At 35.8% G+C, this 25,631-nt stretch overlaps 2 protein-coding genes and 1 long non-coding RNA gene across 5 annotated transcripts in view; 1 reads left to right on the top strand and 2 right to left on the bottom strand.

Annotated features, from left to right (window-relative positions):
* Window positions 1-481: 481 nt before the first annotated feature.
* Window positions 482-14,689, bottom strand: LOC136825042 (uncharacterized). Its single transcript, XR_010849229.1, has 3 exons — window positions 14,461-14,689; window positions 2,548-6,316; window positions 482-882 (listed from the first exon to the last, which is right to left on the bottom strand). It is a non-coding gene; the product is annotated as an uncharacterized lncRNA (long non-coding RNA).
* On the top strand, window positions 6,232-20,721 carry LOC136825041 (pancreatic lipase-related protein 2-like). 3 transcript variants are annotated; one of them, XM_067081094.1, is made up of 9 exons: window positions 6,232-6,369; window positions 8,911-9,058; window positions 9,379-9,533; window positions 10,686-10,783; window positions 11,504-11,657; window positions 14,175-14,287; window positions 15,100-15,220; window positions 16,033-16,204; window positions 16,713-20,721. In XM_067081094.1, the coding sequence occupies exons 1-9, from the start codon at window positions 6,339-6,341 to the stop codon at window positions 16,783-16,785; spliced, it is 1,065 nt and encodes a 354-aa protein (XP_066937195.1). In that variant the 5' UTR covers window positions 6,232-6,338; the 3' UTR covers window positions 16,786-20,721. The 3 variants fall into 3 exon arrangements, with proteins under 3 accessions (XP_066937195.1, XP_066937194.1, XP_066937196.1); XM_067081093.1 differs by having other exon boundaries at window positions 8,908-9,058; XM_067081095.1 differs by lacking the exon at window positions 16,033-16,204 and having other exon boundaries at window positions 8,908-9,058.
* The window catches only part of LOC136825039 (short transient receptor potential channel 4-associated protein-like), a 37,717-nt gene continuing 30,064 nt past the window's right edge, over window positions 17,979-25,631 (bottom strand). The window contains exon 16 of the mRNA XM_067081089.1: window positions 17,979-25,631. Coding sequence (XP_066937190.1) covers window positions 25,503-25,631 — 129 coding nt within the window. The 3' untranslated portion in view covers window positions 17,979-25,502.

The following is a 25,631-nucleotide window of genomic DNA, read 5'->3' as shown; positions in this document are numbered from 1 at the left end:
TTGCAATGGCAATAACTTTTACTGCTCAAGCTTAACAGTTGCTACCCATTTAATTCTTTAGCATACTTGGAATGTGAAAAACTTGTATAAAATTATAAGAACCCCTTTTAATAATACTCTTTTCATAGAAAGCTGTCTAGATGTGATGACTGTACATAGCAGGGGCAGTCTAGGTTAAAGGTTAACCCACCACCTGATCCCAAGTCCAGGTCTGCACACTTTTATTAAATTCCATGACCAATTTCCATTTCCTATGAGCATGAAATTCAACATAATAGCATTTTTAGTACAACAAAGTTCTCTTTCAGTTCACATAATTTTTTGGTGCTTTCCTTTCCTCCGTTAATTTACAGATCTACAGAACTGAATAAAAAATTTAGGCCAAAGGCCAAGTGATGGGACCCATGAAAGAGGGGGAAAGTAACATGGAAGAAAGTGAGGTACAAAGGAATGAAAAGGATTGCAGCTAAGGGCCGAAGGGATGCTGAAAAGAACCTTAAGTAATGCCTAAATTGCTTGCATGAGGTGCACCAGTGGCACATTCTGTAGTTATTTCACCTACAAAACACCAGAGGTAAACAGAAGGCATACTCAGAACATTAAGGAATGGTTACCAATGGTCTCCACACTGAATGTGCAGTAATGTCGGTTGCAGACCAAGTTGGCTATCAAGTGCTCTTAAAAGTAACATGCTTACAAAGGAACGTAGATAATGAGAGATGGTACTTAATCACCTATCTACCCTCAACCACTGGTTTTTAAGGTAGAAGCCATGTTACAAATATCAAATAGGCCTATTCTTCTCAGCCTTGTACCTGTAGCTGACTCTCCCAAACATCCATTAGCCTTGCGACAAATGAAGCCTCTTTCACTGTCAGGAATCTGAAAATAAAACCAGTCAAAAACTTTTTACCTGTATTTACACTATTTAAATCAAGTAAAAATAAGGTACAGCATACAAAAACTGCCAAAAACAGTTTTGAAATCTGACCACTCTGCACACCAACACTTAATACAATCTTAAAGCATTTTCCATAGGTAAGTCTTTCCCCATAAATACTATACTGTTTATATATAATGTATATCACAACTGATTTTAACAAGAACATTCAAAGAAAAATAAACTATGTACTGTATATATATGATATACTGTATACTGTTGCACACATCTTGCTGGTAACTTTATCAAAAATAAAAGAGAATACATTAGGCACTTCAGTGACTTCATTTAAGGACTTAACTAGAATGTATAAAATGAAAAAGACTGAAACACACTCTGAGTGTATACAAGATAAACTGAAGCAAGTCTGAGTGACAGTCACAAAATGCAACTGTAAAAGCCTGAATGAGTCACAGGACAATAAAGGAAAAAGAGAGGTGGGAATACTGTAAATTGAATGTACGCTAAGGAATAGAACAGCAGCAGAACTTCAAACTTATAAAACATGACAAAGTGTGTTCAGAGTTGCCATCAAGCATTCCATCCTGTGTCTATACACAAGTTTCAATGCCCCGAGGCTATACACAAGTTTTCAATGCCCCATGTCTATACACAAGTTTCAATGCCCTGTATCCATAAACAAATTTCAATGCCCCATGTCCATACATAAGTTTCAATGCCCCATGTCCATACACATTTCAATGCCCTGTGTCCATACACAAGTTTCAGTGCCCTGTGTTCATACACAAGTTTCAATGCCCTGTTTCCATACACAATTTTCAGTGCCCCCATGTCCATACACAAATCTCACTGCCCCATGTACTGTAGATGCACAAGTTTCAATGCCCCATGCCTATACACAAGTTTCAATGTCCCATGTCTATACACAAGTTTAAATGCCCCATGCTCAGTATAATACTAAGTTTAAATGCCCTGTGCCTATACACAAGTTTAAATGGCCCATGTCTATACACAAGTTTAACTGCCATGTGTCCATACCATACACAAGTTTCAGTGCCCTGTGTTCATACACAAGTCTCAGTGGCCCGTGTCCATACACAAGTTTCAATGCCCCATGTCCATACACAAGCTTCAATGCCCCAAGTCTATATACAAGTTTCAATGCCCCATGTCTATACACAAGTTTCAATGTCCTCTGTCTATAAACAAGTTTAAATGGCAGGTGTCTGTACACATGTTTAAATGGCTGGTGTCTATAAACAAGTTTAAATGCCCCATGTCCAGTATAATACTAAGTTTAAATGCCCTGTGCCTATACACAAGTTTAAATGGCCCATGTCTATACACAAGTTTAACTGCCAGTGCCGTGTTGGCACTGGCTTAAATGCCCTGTGTCTGTACACAAGTTTGAGTCCTCTGTGTCAATCCACAAGTTTAAATGCCCTGTCTATACACAAGTTTCAATGCTCTGTGTTTATACACAAGTTTCTATGTCCTGTGTCTATACATAAATGAAAAAGTTTAACTTTACCCTATACTTTACATAGTTTTTTGCCTTCCTGTGGCAAAATTCATTACAGTACTGTACACTGTAAACATGATTCTGGTTGGTTACAAAGCGTACATAGAAGCCACAGTGAACTCACCGTGACAATTTTTCTGCTGTCTGAATGGATGATATCTACACAGGCTGCTTGCGACTTATCAATACAGTGGTCAGCGTCCTTAAAATAGAACAGGGGTCATGCAGGATCCAGTCCTGTTAACAGTTACGTAAGTAAAAACGGCTTATTACCTAGTACGATCACTTAAAATTGAAACTGAATTCAAGAACAGTCACCTGGTATAAATTATGCTCTGTATGCATGATTTACCTTTTCGTTTTGCCTTAGTTAAAAGAAAATTTGGATAAAGATTATTAATTATCTTTAACCGCTGAAGCTTTGAAGAATAAATAAATTTTGTCTGAATATATCTTCATACATGTTAAATTTGAGATAATTTATAAACTCTTATCTTTAATCATTAATTGTGAAAACTAAAAAGCTTGTCTGAATGTATCACTGCACATGATATATTTTGAGATAAGTAACAAAAATATTTAAATTCAATAAACATCCATCTAGGTGACAAAAAATTACCTCCAACTCTCAAATACCACATAAGTTTTCACGATGGTCAGAAGCAATCTTAAACTGAGTCTGGGAATGACAATTAGGCTACTCTAGAGAACTTCATGTTATGCTCTGAGAAATTATTTGTTCTGCAATAAAAACACTTTAGGAATGGTTTGGATGGAGTACAGTATACCGAAACAAACTAAACTAAATATGTAATCTCAGCCGATTTTTAATTATTCCCGACTTAGCATATTTTCACAACTGAAGATTAGGGGTGAAAACAAAAATCAAAATGTTGTCATACACCCTCTGCCTTCTCTCAACAGAATTTAGAACTGCTGTGTGACCTAACCATTCAATAGGGCAAACGAGGGCTGTCTAGCCCCTTCTAAGAGTTGAACTCACTAGTGATTCTCCCAATCTGACCACATCTAATGTAACGTGATGTGAATTTGAGAAGCGAGTAAGCCAATCTGTTCGTTTAGACAGTCTATAAAGCCAGCTGCGTAGCTGGCCACCTGAGAGAATTGGTTAAGCTTATTAAAATATTTAAAAAGTTAAAAATATTTGTAAACTAGTACATACAGTAATAGTCTTGGACTTATGTCAAGAAATCCTGATAAAATCGACTGCATGTTAAGAAAGTCCCCTTAACTTGGTAAAATATGAAAAAAAGAGGATTAAAATATGAAAAAAAAAGAGGGTAACTCAAAGTTTTTGTAAATTTGTATATAAAAAACTAGCATGGAACTTTTGGAAACAAAGCTGATAAAATTGACAGTACAAATGTTTCAACAAGGACTCCTAACTTGGTAAAATGAAAAATTTTGTTAAAATTCATATATACAGTACAACAAGTCTGGGTCTCTTGGAAATTGAACTTATTAACAAAGAACCTCTAACTTGGTACAAATGTGACAGAACTAAAATGTGCAAGTGGGCCATCCTTGAAAATACCTATAGTGTACGTTTCAACTTAGCACAATCTTCACTGGGGAAAAGATTTAACCAAAGTATTTTCAAAGATTTTCACACTTGCAAATATCTATTGGCAAAATAGGTTCACCCTTAAGAAAAGAGTTTCCTGAAAAGTATCTGTAGGGAAAGTTTGCTCTTTTAAAGTATTTAGGAGAAACCTTGATACTCTGTACTAGGGAAAAAGGTTACTCTTAAAAGTACTGAGGAAAATAAGATTAGTTCTTGAAAGTATTTTTAAGGGAAACCGTGCCCATTGAAAGAATTTGCCTAGTTTTATCCTTGAAAATATTAGGGGAAAAACTTGTGGAGATTTAAGGAAAACTATTTTTTCCTTGAAAGAATCATTAGGGGAAAAAGCTTGCCCATTAACTACCATGGGAAATTAAAATCTAACTACTGAAAGTGCCCCTTATAAACTCTGATTCAGACATTAAACAAAGCCATTTAGAACATTAAAAAACAACTTCTGAATGGCATAAAAAAGGCTAAATTATTGAAGGAATTTTTCCACAAACCTGATATGTGTTCATTGCAGCTTCTCTGTACCAAGGGCATATTACCAGAGTCAACTAATTCACAGAAATGATGTTGCATTATTGCAATAAACTGGAAATGCAGTATAATGCTGGTTTTAAACTGACAGTATCAATCTGGTTTCAAATTGACAGTATAAAACTGTCTCCAAACACAGTATAAAACTGGCTCCATACAAAGTATAAAATTGGCTCCATATACAGTATAAAATGTCTTCAAATACACTATAAAACTGGCTCTTTATACAGTATAAGACTGACTCCAAATACAGAATAAAGCTAGCTCCAAATACAGTATAAAACTGGCTCCAAATACAGTAAAAGACTGGCTCTAAATACAGTATAAAAATGGCTCCAAATACAGTAGAAAACTGGCTCCAAATGCAGTAGAAAACTGTCTTCAAACACAGAATAAAACTGTCTTCAAACACAGTACACGGAGAAAACTGTCTTAAACGCAGTACACAACTGTCTTCAAACACAGTTGAAAACTGGCTCCAAATAACAGTATAAAACTGGCTTCAAATACAGTACAAAAATGGCTCCAAATACAGTATAAATCTGGCTCTGTATAAAGTATAACTGGCTTCAAATACAGTATAAAACTGACTCCAGATACAGTATAAGACTGGCTCCAAATACAGTATAAAAAATGGCTCCAAATACAGTATAAAGCTGTCTCCAAATACAGTAGAAAACTGTCTTCAAACACAGTAGAAAAATGTCTTCAAACAGAGTATAAAACTGTCTTCAAACACAGCAGAAAACTGAAATACAGTAAAAACTGTCTCAGAGCTCTCAGAGAGTGTGAGGTAGAAGACAAGTTACAAATATTCAGTTTTGAATAGTTCGAAAATGCCTGTCTTTTATGTGTTCTTTTCTCTTTATTCATTTAGTAATAATTTTTTGCAAAATGTCATTCTCTCTCTCTCTCTCTCTCATTCTGAATCCAGGTAAATTATCAAGCTACACACACACAATGCTCCATGCTACAGAAAATGAGGCAGAAAGTGGTGGACTAGCTGGTGTTACCTAGTCACGACACGTAAAGACTGACTGATTGATTGTAAGTATTCTGGTGTCACAAATTAACAGGGTCACTTCTCCCAGGGTAAGGAAAGATATCGACACACTGGTTGGGAAGCAGTTCATGTTTCCCAGTGGGATTTTGTTCACATAAACATAGCTGAAGAAATCTGGGTACCAAAAGCTTGTCTTTTCAAGGACAAGATAAACATTGTTATTCTCTCTCTCTCAGAGGTAATCATTTCCCACATTTCAAATTGTGCAGTTTACAACGCTCTATCTCAGAGATAGAGAAACATTTCTCACACAGCATCCACTTCAAATTAATTTCTTTACATTTCTCTCTCTCAGAGAAAGTTAATCATTTCCACACAGCATCCACTTCAAATTTCTTTCTTTACAACTCTTTCTCTCTCTCTAATGTGACTGCTTTATCCATACTTCCTCAGAACCCTGTGTATGTCTTTGTCTCATTATATAAAAACTACTTTTATAAACAATGCACCTGCTACATCTCAGACCTCTAAATATACTCTTTATCAAAACAAAAAAATTCCCCAAAAAACTTTTTCGTACTCAAATTAGCCCTCAGCTCCAGTGACAAACTGGTCACTCGACTGTCAGTCACCTCTATATATCTTTAACTGAATGATTCACTCATTGCTCACTATAAGTTGGTCATTGGTGTGAGTGGTAGAATCTTCTTTCCTGGTTGGTGACGAGAACAATAGCTTCTTCCTCTCCTTCTTGTTAGGAATCTGTAAAAATCGATTTGATTCAATGCTTCGCTTTGCTGTTCTCGGCCTGGTGGGTAAGTACTGTAGTTTCAAAAATCTATTTTTTTGTTTCTAGAAGCTATTTTCATTATTCAAAGCATCCCTAAAAGCATCCATCTTTATGGAGGAAGAACTGATTACAGAGTATTTTTGACATACTGTATTTTTCTGTATCGTTTGATGTTTAAACTCTGTGTCAAAGTGGTTTAGAGACATACTGTAAGCTGCAAGTTTCAGTATGAGGGTTTCTGATACACAGGTAGCCTACTCTAGGTTATAGTATTATAACGTTTGCTTACATAAAAAGCAGCTTTGCGACAATAAAATGACCTTTGACCTGTCTCAGTCATACAGTATAGTCACATCTGTTGGCACTAGTTTTACCTTGCCTTGTTATCTTCATCTTTGACCTGATTTTCAAACCTGGCTCAAAATTATTATCGTTATTACAATACGAAGACTTTCTTGTGAATTTATGTAGCTAACTGTATGCAATAAAATTCTTATGATTTATATTTTGCAATTTTAAAGCAAATGGCATTAATCAACTGCTTAACAGCAGAATACAAGACAATCATCTAACATTACAATGTTTAGTGATAAACAAAAAATGATATCTGATATTATTATTACTGTATACTGGCGCTACTGTTCAGCAAATCTGGTCGCTCTCGGCAGGAAAAGGGGATCAGGGATCAATTGTGAATGTGAAAGATCTCTGGTAAAATACAACTTATGGAAAAGTGACAAACAAGCACCCATCCGTCGATGGTCCAAGTCACAACTGCTAATATTAAGAAACAGAAACCTACCACCACAAACAACTCTATCTAAAAGAGATAAATCTCTGGCAGAAGCAGACATCCACACCAGAGAACAGTATTCTAGTAAAGGAAGAAAAAATTACCTACAACAAGTTGCATCAATTTTATCGCTGTTACAAATATATGAGGCCTTACGAACAATACTTAACATTCATGCAGCATTTGCTGACACTTTCCTCAGGTGTTTCTCAAAATTAAGAAGCGAGTCAAAAGTTACACTTAGAGTAGTTATAGCTTCAGACTTGTTACTACTTACAAGAATCTCAGATAAAAACATCAAATAGTAGTTATGGCACAACACTGGAGATCAAGAAAATTTTACCTTAAGCCCTGAGTATTTGAGTGTAGTACAGTACTTTGCATTTTTTCTTACTCTAATTAGTAACAGGCTCAAGGTTTAGCTCAATGTCTTCCAAAAGATTTTAATTTATCAACCTAAAATCAGTAACAAAACTAATAAACAGACTCATAACAACAGTAACGTTGTAAAAATCAACAGAACAATAAACAACAATGCCATCAACAAAATCAGTATTTGCATTATTTACAAAAATTCTGTTGAAAGTAAAAATAAACGTGACCATATGTCATTTTAAAAAGCGCCTGAAGCTGCTGATCGACAAGGTGGGGCCAGCACACCTTGTAAGGCAAATAAGATCTCCACAGGGTTAGAAATTATAAAGCACTCAGATGGAAAGATTAGGTAAAAGATGAAGGCTCTTTCCTGATAATCCACCTAGCAACTTTTGATTTCTCATCAGCCTGTCCTACACATCTTCAAAAAACAGAAAAGTGAACAAAAAAGGAGATAATTGCCTGATTTACCCTCAGGCAAGGGATATCTGAGAAAAATATCATTGCCTTTAACCAGAAATCATTTCAGATCAGGAAAAGTAAACATAGTTAACCAGTGGTCTAATTATACTGAGGAACAAAGAGAGAGAAAAACTGAACAATACTGAAATTCCAGAGACAGTACTCAAGTAGACTATTTATCAAGATAAGATATGAATGTGCATGTAACTATTTGTGCTTGTATTGTGAGAAAGAAGACATGTGTTTCTTAGCTATCTCTTCAGGAAATTCAAATATAATCCTACATTTGTTCTTATTTATATAATTTTCATTCCGCAAGCATGTAAATTCTGGAAAATATTTTGGAATGGAATGGATATTTCTTAGAGTAATCCTTTCTTTTACCAAATCCCTGGTCCATCCTAAACTATGTAATCTTTTCCTTTATTTTTCACAATATTATAGCTTCTTTCCTTGTTGTAATATTGGAATGGAATGGAATATAAAATTTATAACAAAAGCCAAGCGCTGGGACTTATGAGGTCTTCAGCGCTGAAAATAATGTTGAAACAATTGTTAGGACAGGGTGGAAAGTAAGACGGAAGAAAGAGAATATGAACGGAGGTACAGTAAAAAGGAATGAAAGGGGTTGCAGCTAAGAGCTGACAGGATGCTGCAAAGAACCTAAAGTAATGCCTGCGGTGCACCGCGTGAGGTACACTGATGGCACTAACCTCCTATGGGGCTTGTACTATTCCCTGACACATGAAATTTAATTTATTTTTATCATAACTAAATGTGAAAAACATGTTAATAATTGATGAAATCTTAGAAAATTCTCTGGCAAATTTTGTAACATCTGTACAAGTGATCTGACCTCAGCAAGCTCCTTAGACAACTATTGCAGCAGTTCCACGTATGACTGGGTTTATCTAACCTTAATTAATTCCTCAGCAGGTGTTGCACTTGTCGTACCAGTGACCAAGTGCGGCGCAGGTGTCCCAGCTGTCGAGAAAAATGGGGCAAACAATGAATACTTACGAGGGGAGCTTGATGACAGTCACCTGGGTAATTTGAGTGATGTCCGATTCTTATTGTGGACCAGGTTGGTTAATCCATTCTTGAGTTATTTGAGAATATTTATTTGCTGTGACATAAATAACGTAGCTGTTTATGTTAAAAAAAAAAAAAACTGCTGATTGACAATCTTGCAAGGGAAAGTGTTGGTGTGCTTCTTCATGAGTTTTCTGACAGATGATTTTTACTAGAAATCTTGAGTTACCTTGGACTATTACACATCTATTTATGGCAAATAACAGAAAAACAGCTGTTAGAGTTCAAACAAAAACTGAAGACTGATAATTTCATAAAGGAAGGTGCTGATGTGCCTTAGGTAAACATATTTACAAAAATCTTTTATCATAGATCTAACCCTGGCGATCAAGAACACTACCGCCTCCTGCCGGGAAATCTCACAAACTTGAACGAATCACCGCTGGACCCTTCTCTACCTACAAATATGATGTACCACGGATACAATGGCCACGGAGAACGTCCCTGGATTAGAATGGCTAAAACAAGTGAGTGAAAACACGCACAACATATATATATACAGGCAGTCCCCGGTTATCGTCAGACTCGGTTAACAGCAATCCGGTTTTACAGTGCTTGTCTAGCAATGAAAATCTGCAATTTTCGGCACCAAAAATCGCAAATTTTCACTTATCAGCACCAGTAATTGGATATTGGCACCAATACATGCCTAACAAAGGCGCTGATAACCAAAAATTGGTGCTTTTTTGGCGCTGATAAGCCCTGAAAATCGCCTAAAAAGCGCCGAAAATCACACCCTCAGAACAGAACCCATGCCGATAACCAGGGACTGCCTGTGTGTGTGTGTGTGTGTGTGTGTGTGTGTGTGTGTGTATATATATATATTTATATATATATATATATATATATATATATATATATATATATATATATATATATATATATATATATATATATATATATATATATATATATATATATATACAGGCAGTCCTGGGTTATCAATGGGGGTTCCATTCTGATGGCGCGACGATGAGTGAAAATTGGCGATTTTTGGCACTTTTTAGGCAATTTTCAGCGCCTCTGTTAGGTATGAATCGGTGGCAATAAGCGAAAATTGGCACATATCGGTCCCGAAAATTGCAATTTTCAATGCTAGACAAGCGCCAAAAAACTGTATCACCAATAATCGAGCCCGCCGATAACTGGGGACTGCCTGTATATATATATTTTAGTATTTTTCCTAGTTTTTAAGACAAAAACTACAAAAAGCTTTTTTAGTATAGATAATATACTACATATACTATATATATATATATATATATATATATATATATATATATATATATATATATATATATATATATATATACACATACATACAAATATGTGTGTGTGTATGTATATACAGGAAACCTTATATTCGACTGTCCCTCAGACAACAACATTTTCATGTACTTAAATAAAAAATGAGTGTAAAACCTACTGAAGTGTATAAATAGTTTATTTAATGTTTTTCCAAGTTTTTGGGAAAAACCTCAAAAGTTCTCTTTATTATAAATATATATATAAATAAATAAATATATTATATTATATATATATATATATATATATATATATATATATATATATATATATATATATATATATATATATATATATATCATTTCTACTTTCAGGATTATTGGAATTGTATAACTGCAATGTCATCTCAGTTGATTGGCAGACTTTGGTGCCCAAACCTTGGTACAATTTGGCATTTGAAAATACGTTCAAGGTTCGTATGAAAGTATGCTGCTGTTCTGTGCTGTGAGAGAGAGAGAGAGAGAGAGAGAGAGAGAGAGAGAGAGAGAGAGAGAGAGAGAGAGAGAGAGAGAGAGAGAGAGAGAGAGAGAGATCTGAAAAGGTCTTTTACAAATCCAAAAGAGCCCATTCAAGTAATCTGCTCCAATTACACTTGAAGAATTCTTTTTATGTCCAATAAATTCTCTCTCTCTCTCTCTCCTTCTCTTGTGGCATAAACAATGTTGCAATGCAGTGAGTAACATAGTTATTTTGGAACAAGAATGTCCTTATCAATAAGGAAGTTCATCCTGAGAATAAAGCAACACCATGAACTCCAAGTTGAGACCAAAACTAACTCTCTCTCTCTCTCTCCATATAAATAATGCTCTATTTCAGTAATTGACCTTGCTATTTTAGAATTCGAAATTTGTTATTTACCAGGCAGACCATGCTTTAAAACAATGTCATATCTATGGTTTCATATTATTCATTTACTAAATTCATTTCTTGTCAGTGAATTTTGGTTTCAAATCTTTGTTTTACAGATCCATGTTGTAAAGAATAAAAACTACTAGAAATTGTCTCTTTACTCACGACATTTATTCTCCTGATTCTTCTCAGTGTTTACAGATTGCCAAATTCACCGCTGACCTAACTGATTTTTCATTTCTCAAGAAATTAGCTTTGTTCTAATTCTCTTCAATGTCTACAGATTGCCAACTACACAGCTGACCTAATTGACTGGATAAATGCAGAAAAGGGTCTCCAGCCATCTCAGATACACATAGTCGGCCATTCTCTCGGTGCCCAGGCTGCTGGCTTGACAGGCAAGCGCGTCAGGTCTGGTCAGGTTGCCAGAATCACGGGTAAGATAGCAGAAATATTTAATTTATTTTCATTACTATGGCAACTGATCATCTGTACTGCATAAACAATGCTTAGTAATCTGTGTGACAATAAGGGTTATAGATTATAACAATTCTGGGTTATAGACTGTAACAATTCTTTCTGAAATTTTCATTAGTACAAGTATTATTATTTTCTGCAGTGTGCTGGTTATATCCATAGCGGATTTCTCCTCTCTCTCTCTCGCCAGAGTTCTTTTCAAATTCTTGGCCTTTCTGGGTCCTTTTCTCATAATAATAATAATAATAATAACAACAAAGATCCCCTTCATGAAAGCCTAAAACACAAAGAAACTAAGGGAGGAAACAAGTGAAGATAAGGAAATAATGAGACTAATACACACCACCAGTATCACAGAAACAAAATAACCTGGCATAAGCAGGAGCAAGACTAGTAGTAGAACTCATGGGGATTCAAACATTAACACCACCATCCTAAACATGGCATGGATTGACTTCAAGAAAGCCTTCGACATGATACTGCACACGTGGCTAATAGAATGCCTGAAAATATATGGGGCAGAGGAAAATGCCATCAGCTTCCTAAAAAATACAGTGTGCAACTGGAATACAGTACTTGAACGCTCTGGAATAAGACTGGCAGAGGTTAACATCAGGAGAGGGATCTGTCCCCACTACTCTTCATAGTAGCCATGATTCCCATGACAAAAGTACTGCAGAGGATGGATGCTGGGTACCAACCCAAGAAAGGGGGCAACAAAATTAACCATCTGATGTTCATGGACAACATCAAGCTGCATGGTAACAGCATCAAGGAAATAGATACCCTAATCCAGACTGTAAGGATTGTGTCTGGGGATTTCAGGATGGGGTTTGGAATAGAAAAAGGCACCTTGGTCAACATAAAAAAAAAAAAAAAAAAGTGACAAAGACTGAAAGGATAAAGCTACCAGATGGGAATAGCATCAAACACATATGTGGGACAGGATACAAATACCTGGGAATAATAGGAGAGGATATAAAATACCAAGAGATGAAGGACACGATCAGGAAAGAATATATGCAGAGACTTAAGGCGATACTCAAGTCAAAACCCAACGCCAGAAACATGACGAAAGCCATAAGCACATGGGCAGTGCCAGTAATCAGATACAGTGTAGGAGTACTGGAGTGGATGAAGGCTGAACTCCGCATCATAGACCAGAAAACTAGCTAACATACCGGTACGACAATACACAAAGCACTACACCCAAGAGCAAGTTCACACAGACAGACTATACATAACACGAAAGGAAGGAGGGAGAGATCTACTAAGCACAAAGGACTGCATCAACATCGAAAGCAGAACACTGGGGTAATATCTGAACACTAGTGAAGACGAGTGGCTAAGGAGTGCATGGGAAGGACTGATAAAACTAGATGAAGACTCAGAAATATATGACAGGAGAATGAAAAACAGAACAGAGGAATGGCACAGCAAACCAATGCACAGACAGTACATGAGACAGACTAAAGAACTGGCCAGCAATGAAACATGGCAATGGCTAAAGAGGGGTGAACTCAAGATGGAAACAAGGAATGATAACAGTGGCACAAGATTAGGCCCTAAGAACCAGATATGTCCAAAGAACAATAAATGGAAATAACATCTCACCCATATGCAGGAAGTGCAATATGGAAGACAAGACCATAAACCACATAGCAAGAGAATGTCAGGCGCTTGCACAGAACCAGTATAAAAAGAGGCATGATTCAGTTGCAAAAGCCATCCACTGAAGCCTGTGCAAGAAACGCTAGCTAGCTTGCAGTAATAAGTGGTACAAACACCAACCTGAGGAAGTGATAGAAAACGATCAGGCATCTGGGACTATGTTATCAGAAGAGACAGGGTGATATGTGCTAATAGACCAAACTTCACGCTGATTGACAAAATCAAGAAGAAAGTATCGCCATTGATGTTGCAATACCATGAGATGCCAGAGTAGATGAGAAAGAGGAAAAAATTGATAGGTATCAAAACCTGAAAATAGAAATAAGAAGGACATGGGAAATCGTACCCATAACCATAGGAAAACTATGCATGATCCCAAGATCCCTAAAAAGGAACCTAGAAAAACTAGATGCTGAAGTAGCTCCATGACTCATGCATAACCCAACACCACAAAAACCACCCAGTCCAATAGGATGACCGAGATATACAAAAAAAAAAAATAATAAATAAATAATAATAATAACTCATGGCTCTCATTACACCTAGAGCCTTTCATGTCACTGAGTCTAGGAAATTATACAAACTAGTCTACAGGTCTAATAAATTCCATTCTAATTATCACTTCTAAATTGATATCTAGGATATAGTATTGCATAATATTCTAAGATCATATTTGCAATCTTTACCTTCCCATTAATTTGTTACTCTATATTCCTTGATAGGCCTATCCCTGATTTACTTTCCCGTCGCATCCTGGCACCTATAAGTTCTTTCCTTCTCCTCTAAAACACAGACCTCTCCTGCAGGTTTAGATCCTGCAGCGCCCTTGTTCTACGACAAGGACTCGGAACACCGCATCGACAAGTCGGACGCTGGTTTTGTGGACGTCATACACGCCAACAGCGGCTCGATCCTTGAGGTAATTGATTTCCAGTTGAGGAATTCCGGTTACATGGCTTTCCTTTGACTTCTTTCGAGGTGTAACTAGACTAGATCTTAACCTACCTAACCAATCAGGCGGCTCAACTAAAGTGAAGTTTTGCTGATTTATCGTGGTTCTTCCACCTGCACTGCAATTCAAGGGCCACCAACCTTTCTGGAAGATTCCAGTTCAGCTCCTTGTACGAGTTGCGGGAATTTTGTGGTGATCTCGAATTCCTACAAGATTTCCAGGTGGTTTCTAGTTACAGGATAAAGTAACTTTTTGTTGAACTGCTGTTTGTTATAAATTTCACTGTGTTTGTCTTCCGACGTTCAAAAGGAGCTTCTAGTAGTAGTAGTAGTAGTTTGCTCAGAGCTTTGTCTTTATTACAGCTCCTCTTGGAATTCACATTGAAGCAAGGACATAACAGTATTTACAGAACATTGGAAGAATTATATAAACCGGTTAATACGTGCAAAATAAAAGGAATTGATTTATAATGTTAGTAAACATAACTGTCAGTAAGGCAAGAAATGTAAATTTAAAATTTGATAATGATCGTGAATGAAAATTCTCACAATAGCTAATGCTTGGCAATTAATATTTCTGTTATTATTTTGATCCTTATCGGCTAAAATGCTCTGATAATACTGGTAAATTGTTACTATCTTTCTTTGCTATCTTATCTACACGAAGTAGTAGTAGTAGTTTTAGTAGTAGTAGTAGTAGTAGTAGTAGTAGTAGTAGTAGTAGTAGTAGTAGTAGTAGTAGTCGGGATTCGACTCTGAAACTGCTCCCTGTTCCTTTAGGGCTGCATTGCACTATTCGAGCCCCTGGGACACGTTGACTTTTTCCCCAACGGAGGACACCACCAGCCGGGATGCGAAGTCGTCAATGGCTCCATCATAGACGACTGGACGGATCTTTTCGGTGAGTAAAGGATATTAGGCTTTTTTGAAGTGCATAGGCCAACAGGGCTACAGATGACAGCGCAGGAGCTTTTTAATATATTTTTTCTTAATTATGAGAAGACTCAAGAACGTTGATGGAAGGAGTGGCAACAATCACCTTAAGCATTCTTCTTTTTCTTTTCCATAAAACCAAATCGTTTTTCTAAAATGTCAACATTCATGAGTAAGCTAATGTGTTTGATTGTCAGAAGTTAAAAAAAAATCCTTAGTACAATGTTTTCTAAGATTAGCAAATAACATTTTTCCTGTTACCTCTGAAATTTAGAACACTGTCTAAAGATTTGTTCACTTTTTTGTAAAACCAGTCAGGAATAGACCTATGTTAACTAGCTTTGAAGAAATTAATAATCATTGTTTATATCTGAAGTCATTTTCATATTACAGTGTGATCCTTCATCACTTCTTTAGATGACAGACGATGTCTTGAGGAGAATTCCTTTGGTTCTTAATTCCTGTAGCTTCATATAGGTCATACAGATTCAATACATAACTGTACAGACCCTATAAATAAATACCTATTTTGTTTAAGGTAGACCTTCAATGCCATTCCATTTCTGAAGTCTTTTTATTATTAGTGTGATCCATCACTTCTTCATTTGGTACACATTATCTTAAGAGAAATTTCTACGGTTCTTTAATCCTGTAGCTTCATATAGGGAATACAGTTTCAAGACAACTGTGCAGAAGCTACAAAAAAATTATTTCATTCAAGGTAGGTCTATGCAACCATAACATTTTCGCCTTGGAGTTGACTTCTTCTGCAATCCACAGAGGGATGCAGCCACAACAGGGCGACAGCCCTTTGGGTAGAAAGTATCTCCGCCTTCGACCCCAGCAGGGTTTTTAAGTCATGGCCATGCTCCGACTACGAGTCCTATATGGGCGGTCTGTGCCAGAGTTGCGGGAAGGGTTGTCTTGAAATGGGCTTCCACGTAGCCCAGAGGTCAGTCTATTGTATAATTACCTTTCAGTCTTCTTTAGCGCTTGTTGTTTGGGTGGCTCGTTTGCTTAGACTGAAATGTACTCATGAAAATTTTAGGATAACAGTACTTCAAACTCAGGAAGCCATGATATCTTAGTATCCTTGGTTTTTACTAAGAGATTTGTGAGCTGATGGATGATCATTTGATAAATGATTGACTGATTAAAAAGTGGTCTGTTTTAATAAGCTTTTACTGGATGATCTGTCCTCAACCACAAACTGTATGCTTACTATGTCTCATTTTAATAGTTCCATTCAATTTTTAAAATATTCATCATTTAATTATACATTGGGGGGGGGACCAGTACCAATCAAAAATTGCTCTCCTCTTGGACCTGGAAACAACAAAAAACCAAAAGCTGGATCACGTTACTTCTTTACAATCTTGAGTTTACAGTTTTGTTCTAAAAAATTCACATTTTACCTAAGGCCTACTAACGTTCTTTCACGTTTCGATTACGTCCTTCAGTTTACAGGGAGAATACTTCCTAAGAACCAATGCTGAATCCCCATTTGCACGAGGTGACGAACAGTCCAGCTGAAATGAAGTCTACTTCTACTTCTCAACCTAATCCTTATTTGAGGTCAGTTTTCAAAAGGAGCCTTTTCCAGCTGAAATGGAGGACACTCTGCAATCCCAGAGTGGTTGGAAAAGCAAAATTGTATTTTTATGAATAAATACAAAAACATTATCACACTAGAATTTTTTCTGAACAGATGTCAACATTAAATTTTTTTTTTCTTTCGTGTCTCTGTACGACCTTCCGATGTATAAATGATCTTAACAAGGAGACAATTGTCCCAACTTCATAGCTGGATGTAGCCTGTTTACAGGCAGTTGCAGTTGTTTGATAAATAGTTCCACTAAATAGATTCAAAATGAATACTAGTTATTACAGTGATGAAAATTCTCGTCAAGTAAGTTTGTCTCAAAAAAATCTTCATTTCAGTAAAACCTAAATTCATCACAAACACTGAAAGAGGTCAGACATTGAATTAAGTTGTCTTAGAATATAACAAGGCACAGCTTTTACCACAAGTAATGATGGAGTGCAACATTCTTGAGCTATTAAAAGGAATTACAAAAAAAATGTATTGAATTAACAGAGAACATATGTTTATATATTAATGGCATTTATTTACTGGAATGTACCTGAAAGTTATTTGTAATGGCAATGGCTTTTATTGATCAAGCTTTCCAGCTGCTACCCATCTAATCCTTTATCGTAATTAGAACAAGAAAAACTTGCACAAAAGGCCGAAGGCCAAGTGCTGGGAGCCATGAAGGCAGGGGAAAGTAAGATAAAAGAAAGTGAATATGAATTGCAGTACAGTCAAAAGGATGAAAGAGGTTGCAGCGAAGGGCTACAGGGCATTGCATGAGTTGCACTGATGGCACATTTATAGTTGTTCCACCTACAAAATACCAGAGGCAGACAAACTCAAAAAACATTAAGGAATGGTTACAAATGGCCGCCACACTGAATGTACAGTTACGTCTGTTGCAGACCAAGTTGGCTATCGAGTGCTCATAAAAGCAAAGTGCTTACAAAGAGAAGGCAGATAATGATAGAGATACTTAATCACCTTTTAAGGTAAAAGGCAAGATACAAATATCAAATAGGCCTACTCTTCTCAGCCTTGTACTGTAGCTGACTCTCCCAAATATCCATTGGCCTTGTGACATAATGAAGCCTCTTTCACTGTCAGGAATCTGAAAATAAAACCAGTCAAATACTGTTTACCTTTATTTACACTATTTACATCAAGTAAAAATAGGGTACAGCATACAAAAACCTCCAAAAACCTTAAAGGAAGATACAGTACTGTACAATGATACAGTTTTGAAATCTGACCACTCTGCACACCGACACTTAATACAATCTTAAAGCATTTTCCATAGTTAAGTCTTTCCCCCATACATATACTGTTTATATATAATGTATATCACACAATTGATTTTAACAAGATCATTCAAAGAAAAATAAACTGTATGTACTGTATATATATGATATATACTGTATGCACACATCTCGCTGGTAACTTTTCAAAAATAAAAGAGAATAAATTAGGCACTTCAGTCACTTCATTCAAGGACTTACTGTAACTAGAATGTATAAAATGAAAGAGACTGAAGCAGATTCTGAGTGTGTATATAAGATAAACTGAGGCAAGTCTGAATGACGGTCACAAAAGGCAACTATAAAAGACCGAATGAGTCACAGGACAATAAAGGAAAAAGAGAGGTGGGACTAATGCAAATTGAATGTACGCTAAGGAATAGAACAGCGGCGGAACTTCAAACTTATAAAACATGACACAGAGCATGTTCAGAGTTGCCATCAAGTATTACTGAAAAGACCTGAAGTGTCTATCTTAATAGTAAAAAAAATTACCAATAGTCTGACTGAGCTGAAAACAGAATTTTGGACTTGAGTGGCTGACCCAGTCTTAGGACTTACATCAAACTATATATCGTAAGCAATGTGCAATTCTTTTGAGTACAGTATCTACATAAAGTATATGCTGGAAACAAGGGTGGTACAAATAAACAATTTTGTCGACATTCAAGTGAACAGTTACACAAATAGTAAATAACTCTTACTCGTCCTACAACTATAAAGCATAAAAATTATTAGAATTCAAAAACTGGAACAGCAATGAAACAATAAAACCTGTAAAGGAAATGATTACCCAAAACAACTCTACTCAAGCCGATCAAATAACTCATGAACTACTTTATCACATCCGTTTTCTTTTTTTCAGTTGCTGTCAAGTTATTGAATGAGCACCAGTGCCTAACTGCTATCAAAAAGCAATATTAAGACTAGTCCTACAAGTATACCCCTCAGACTTTCAAGAGTTGCAAGAATGAAATGGGTGTTAGCTAGAGATATATATGTATTCATATATAGCTGCTTGATACCAGTATTTCCTTTTTACAACTTGAGGAGACGGAGAAAGAGAGAGACTGAAGAAAGGTTAATGGAATGGCTACAGGTTGACTGACGTAGCTCCAATACACGTGACCTGTTCATAATGAGTTGAAATAAAGTAAATAGACATAAAGAAAAAACAATAAACTTGGGAGTGTTGTTCACAAGGGGTAACAAGAGTTAAATGTACTTCTTTCAGGTGGGAATTTATACACCCTGAGAAAAAGATGATGAGATTCCAATTCATACGTTAAAACAAGTTCCGAAGCATACGTAAACATCATCGTTAACTTGATGCTATAATGAAATCATCACAACTTAGGGGGCCTCTTACATAACTTAGGTCTGTTGAAATTTGTGGTTAATGCCCAATAAATTATAAGAAAGAGACAAGACTAAGCAGACAGGGCAAATAAATGCAGGAAAGTCCATGACTGTAGTGAGGAACAAAGTACAAACTGTGTAAGTATATAAATTATAATCGAGTGATAAAAGTGTCAGACCATACCTCGCCCCCAAAAAATAAAGCTAATTTTTTTTCATATTCCTTACACAAACTACTAATGGCTAGACAAAATATACAGAGTCATAAACACACATACTGTATGTGGACCATAATATCCTTATACATCTGTAGATAAATGGTGTTAGAATAATATCAAGAATTTCTTACCAGGATATAAGAAAAAGCAAAAAGTTAATTCATGAGCAGTACGGCTGAAATTAAAAGACAAAAATGCCAAAGTTCACCTTAAAGATACTGTACAGTACGATGCACCAACACACCAGTATATGAGAGAGAGAGAGAGAGAGAGAGAGAGAGAGAGAGAGAGAGAGAGAGAGAGAGAGAGAGAGAGAGAGAGAGAGAGAGAAATATAATTGACTTCCCAAGCACCAAAAATATAACATATCTGAAAGGACCTGAAATTACAAAAAATATAACATATCTGAGAGGTCCTGAGAGAGAGAGAGAGAGAGAGAGAGAGAGAGAGAGAGAGAGAGAGAGAGAGAGAGAGAATGACTGAGATTTCAGAGAGAGTACTGAAAAAAAAAATTATGTATGTGAAGGGTATCGAAGTTTACAAAATCAATGAGTTCAAAAGGAAACAGACCAACACCATTTAACTCCTACAATCCCTAATGCTGCTACTATCCAATGAAGCATTAGACATCAATTTACAGCTCAGCTGCCATCAGAATGCAACACGCCACTGAGGCAGTTGCACAACATAAATAAATTAAAACTACGACGTCTGGGTCTCAAACACCGAAACACTGACAAACTTCTGTAGGTTATTTGAGCATGAAACTATAACAATAGCGATAATACACAAAACAAGGAAAGGACTCGAGCCGTACCGTAACAACAATCGGCTGTTACAAGGCCAAACGTACACACAACAGGTTACTCTTATAAAATGTTGTGAAAACCAATATAACCTTATATCCAAGCATTTCCAAACAGCACCAAAATATAAGAAAAAAAAAAACTGTAAGTGGATTTTCACAGTTGTTGTCTTCATGGAAAAAAAAAAAATAAAACATCTGCAGAACTCGGGGCCAGCAAACGCATTCAATTCAAACACCTGCTGACGAGACGTATCTGCAAAAAAATGCCTACACGAAAGCACACAATTTAAAGTTGATTTCTACCCTAAGAGACTTGGCAATGATTCTTTTAATAAATATACCTGAAAATTTTGAGGTACGCTGTATAAAAAGGTATATGGAGACAGACCACGGGCAATATTAAACCTCTGATACATAGGGCTAACCGTGAAAACAATGAGCTGGTCAATTTCAGTATGATCTAGTGACAGAAAACAGTAACATTTCCAACAAATACCTTGGGGTCACTATAAAGTATTTAAAAATGTTTGTGCCTAATACACTTCATGTTCACCATTAAAAAAAACAGAGTATTATACTAACAAATGTCTTTGGTTCAAGTTGTATATCAAAACAGTGAGCTTTAAGTTTCCAAAAAAATTCACCTCCATTCATATCAATGTAAGGTTATTTTTCAGGCAAAAAATTTCATTCTCACCAAGGGAAAAACACTTGTTAACTAAATACATAAGCATTCAACATATATAATATTTTACAGAGTGATCCCATTCAAACTGCTGTTGTTGTAGGTCATTAAAACAAGTGAAGTTTCTCATCTTCACCAACAGACGGCCTGAAAACAAATATTAACTACCACCCTCCCTCCCCTCACCAAAGATGATTTATATATATATACATATACTCACAAATAAAAAACAAATTATATTGATTTAAAATCAGCATCCACAACTAGGTTTTGATTTACATAGAAATTGAGCAGAAATTTAAATCATTTACTTCACTGTGTATAACAATCATTGATAAACATAAAGATACAATTATAAAAACGGTAATGTTTATTTCCACAAAATCCTCTGCTTAATATTTAAAAAAAAAAAAAAACATCAATGTGAATAAAGATGAAAAATTAATACTTATTCCCAAAAAGATTCTAGACCATTTTCCATACCTTTGGGGCACTGGCACACAGCAGTGTTGAAGAGAAGAATGGAAACAAAACAGACCTCCAATTTGCAACTTAAACAATGAAGAGATTCAAATGTACTAATGACAGGAAAGACAAATATGAATCCTTCAATATAACATATTTGACACAATTCTAGCCTACATCTTTAAAAGGCGATTCACACTTCAGTGGTTTCTCAGTGTACTGTCAGTTTTTCAAGCTTTCCTAACCAAAGCAAAATAGCATTACGACACAGGAGGACTTGATTAGGACACGGATATGGAAGCCTTCAAGAGATAAGACCTATAGGTGTCTGTCGAAGAAAAAAACGATTGAAAAACATTAGCAACAGAAAATACACAAAATGCCTTCATTTAACAAATGCTCAGTTGTAAAATTTACTTTACCAGTTGGCAATCTCTCATTTAAAATAATACTCTTTGATAAATAATCCTGGCTGCATAAAAAAACAACAAAACTCAAAGTCTACAAAACAGGCACATCTATTCAGCAAGTCTAGCCACAAACACCATCACAGGTTTGCAACTAGCCTCAGTATTGTTCACAATCACAATCACTGTCTCAACAGAAAATACAGCTGTATTATACAATTGTATTACACTCATTTCACAGTCCAGAAGCACAGGCATTGGAGAGGGAAGACTTTCAAAAAACATATTCAACATTACCACAAAGAGCACAATTTTGGGAACAAAGTTATCTTTTCCTTTGAATGGATTCTGCCAAAAAACTTCTGTTGATTTTTGTCGGCATGAATTTTTTTTTTTTTTTCTCAGCATATCTTGGAATCTGAAGAAGTGTTCCTGCATTATTATTGCAGGAAGAATTATGGTTAATAAACTGACAAGACTTTTTCAATCAATTCATCTGCAACATTCCACCAATCAAGATCCTATCATCAGGAGAGAAATATTGAAAAAAATTTGAGAAAATGACTCGCAGAAATTAATGCAATGATTTAGGTACTTTAGTTCCAACTGTAAATGGCCACATAAAACAATCATTATTAGATAGCATTACCCAATCATGGTGTTTTAAAATTCTCTACCTCCCACGGGGATGGTCACTTCCACAAGAAAACAGTCCAAATTTTCACTGGTGTCTAGATCATAAAACAGTTCTTGCAAACTCTTAAAGAATAAAAATATAAAATTACTATACAGTACCTGTACCATACATTAATTTCCTCACAACTATACCCTAAAAAATTTGAACTTTGAATGAATTTAAATGTTCAGCATCAGAGAGGAAAACAAAAGCTTTAATTCATCATAATAAAAAGTAAACACTGATGATACATAACTTTGTCTAATAATTTCAATTTCACTCTCACAGTCATTTTCATGCCACTTTCTTCAATGAAGTTTATTTAAATGTAGAGATATTTAAAAATTTCACACACCAGTTTATTTCTATATTGGATGGGTGACAAGAATGCCTTGAAGCAACCAGTTTCTGAAAAACCAATCAGTACATCACTTCACAGCCGAACCTTGATACTTCGTGGGTGTACATCTCTGACACTTGTGACTATCAAGAAAAAATTTAAGATTATGATTCCCATGTCCTCTAACTGAATAAGAATGAAGACAAGACCTTTCCTGTAACATGATAAGACAAAATGACCAGACCTTTTCCCCTACGGGATAAGAAAAAAAGACCAGACCCTTTTCTCTAACAGAAGAAGAAAAAATGACAAGACTTTTTCCTCTAACAGGATAAGAACAAAGATAGGCTATAAGGAAAAACTTCTGTCTCACATTTAAAGACACGACCTACATGCTAAAACTTTGACTTGGCCTCTACTAGATTGAAATGCTGAATGTGTAGGGTAAAAGATGACCTAGGAAAAAAAGCTCTCAGCAAGTATAAAAAGATGAATGATATTTAGGACTTTGATGACAATGATCTTTACATGATAATCTTTGAGACTGATACATTAAGTCTCTTGAAATGGGGAACTCCTTTACTTCACTAAGAGATCTGTCATCTCCATCAAGACCAATGCATATATAAACGTTTATGTTTTGCTTTGATTACCACTATATTAGTCAGTTAGATCAGACCACTGGATTAAAAATCTTTCTGATCATGGGCGGAAGAGTGAGACACAGAAAATTAATATAAACTTGTTACTAACATATCACAAGAATAAAAGTACATCACGAAGTCTTTATGCCCAAATTTCACAATATCTCATTCCAGTGGTACAGGACCTACCAATATGTACCAAACTGTCAGGATATATTTATAAAAGTTTCAAATATGCAACTGTAATAGCCACAGTAACCTCTTAACTTTTTTAATTCTTTGCGGTTTTTTGGATGCGTCACTACAAAGCCTTAAGATCCAAGTACAAGAAATTGAGGCAGTTATGATGTCTGGTAGCGAGAAACGAACCTGTCCCATAATCACGATAAGGTCACACTGCTGACCCCGTCATGGTTATGGGACATCATAACTTCTTCCAATTTCTTGCACTTGGATCTTAAGGCTTTGTAATGACAAGCGTATTCAAAAAAAGCGCAAAGAATTCGATAAGTTAAGAGGGCACTGTGGCTATTACAATTACATACGTATCTGATAAACAGTCACCAGTAGATTCTACATATATATTTCAAATATTAGTGGTCACCAAAGAAAAACCTAGCCTAAAGTATGGACCTATAATACTGTACAGGAAATTTTAATATCTTGCTACTGCATGACGTTCAGATAAAAGGAAAAAGTTCATGTTTTAAGGAAAATCAACAGCACACCTCTTTACTTCTTGGAATCACCTTTTACATATGACTCGGGGTCTTTGTATTTTGATAAAAACTGCTATACGACTTAGTAGCCAAGAAGGAGGTACCATCCAACCCTTACTATTGTACTTCCCTACATTATAACACTGTGACTAATGCACCAACTTCCTTACAGATTAAACCTTATATCACATTAAGGCAAAATTGAGCAAATTGAGCACACGCTTTATACCCGACAGACGAAATACCACCACACTCATGACACAGATATAATAAAAGCCGTGTATCCAGTGATGATCACATTTAGTAACAGCCTGGGCTTCACGTTGGAATTCATTTTCCAATAAGCAGTCCACTTTTCTACAAGACAAGACAAGGCTTGATGGGTGAGTTAAACTGAGTGTTCTATACCCTTTTTCCTGGTTTACCTCATCGAAACAGGGAACAGTCTGGAGACAACATACTCAACCAATAATAGTAAATGTAGAAACTTATACCAAATTGTCAAAATGACAATATAGCATCCTACCATTCCACCACTTATTACATTTTAAGATTGAAATTTTACTTGCAGTACCAAATACCAATCTATCGAAAAAATGTATCCTATACTGTATTAGTAATTTATGTAAAAGGCAAAATGCTAGCTTGTGGTTGTCTGTTGAAACTGGTAACTACAGACTCCTCCAATGTGGCACTTAAAATGTTTGTGGCTATGATTTTAATCAAGGAAAAATTGGCACCCTTAACAGTAACGTTTACTTAGCCTCTTTCTCAAATGCTTCCAAAGACAAACTGAAAAATTAAAATGACACTGTACCCTTCTTTCCTACGACACGGACTAAAAAACTCTTGAAGCAGAAGTATGAAAAGAACTGTGAGAATGCACTTCCTAATAACATATGTTGTTAATACATTCTTTACAAGCAGTTACCCTATTATAAAGCCTGTTGAGCTGTGAAGTGTAAAAAGATACTTAAAAAAAAAAATTTATTTAGCATAACAGTAGTATTCAACAATTATTCTACTTATATGTATAACTAGCTCATCCGTGATAAAGTCACGTCTTCTGGGGAGAGGTAATGGAAGATACACTCGGGAGACAGCCGGTTTTCAGCAACGAGCGTTGCTACGGTTTCTCGCCAGAAATCAAATGATATACCAGAGCT

This window comes from Macrobrachium rosenbergii, chromosome 36 (assembly GCF_040412425.1).
Source record: "Macrobrachium rosenbergii isolate ZJJX-2024 chromosome 36, ASM4041242v1, whole genome shotgun sequence".
Taxonomy (NCBI): domain Eukaryota; kingdom Metazoa; phylum Arthropoda; class Malacostraca; order Decapoda; family Palaemonidae; genus Macrobrachium; species Macrobrachium rosenbergii.
The sequence above is the reverse complement of the archived record's forward strand: the minus strand, read 5'-3'. Positions and strand labels throughout refer to the sequence as shown.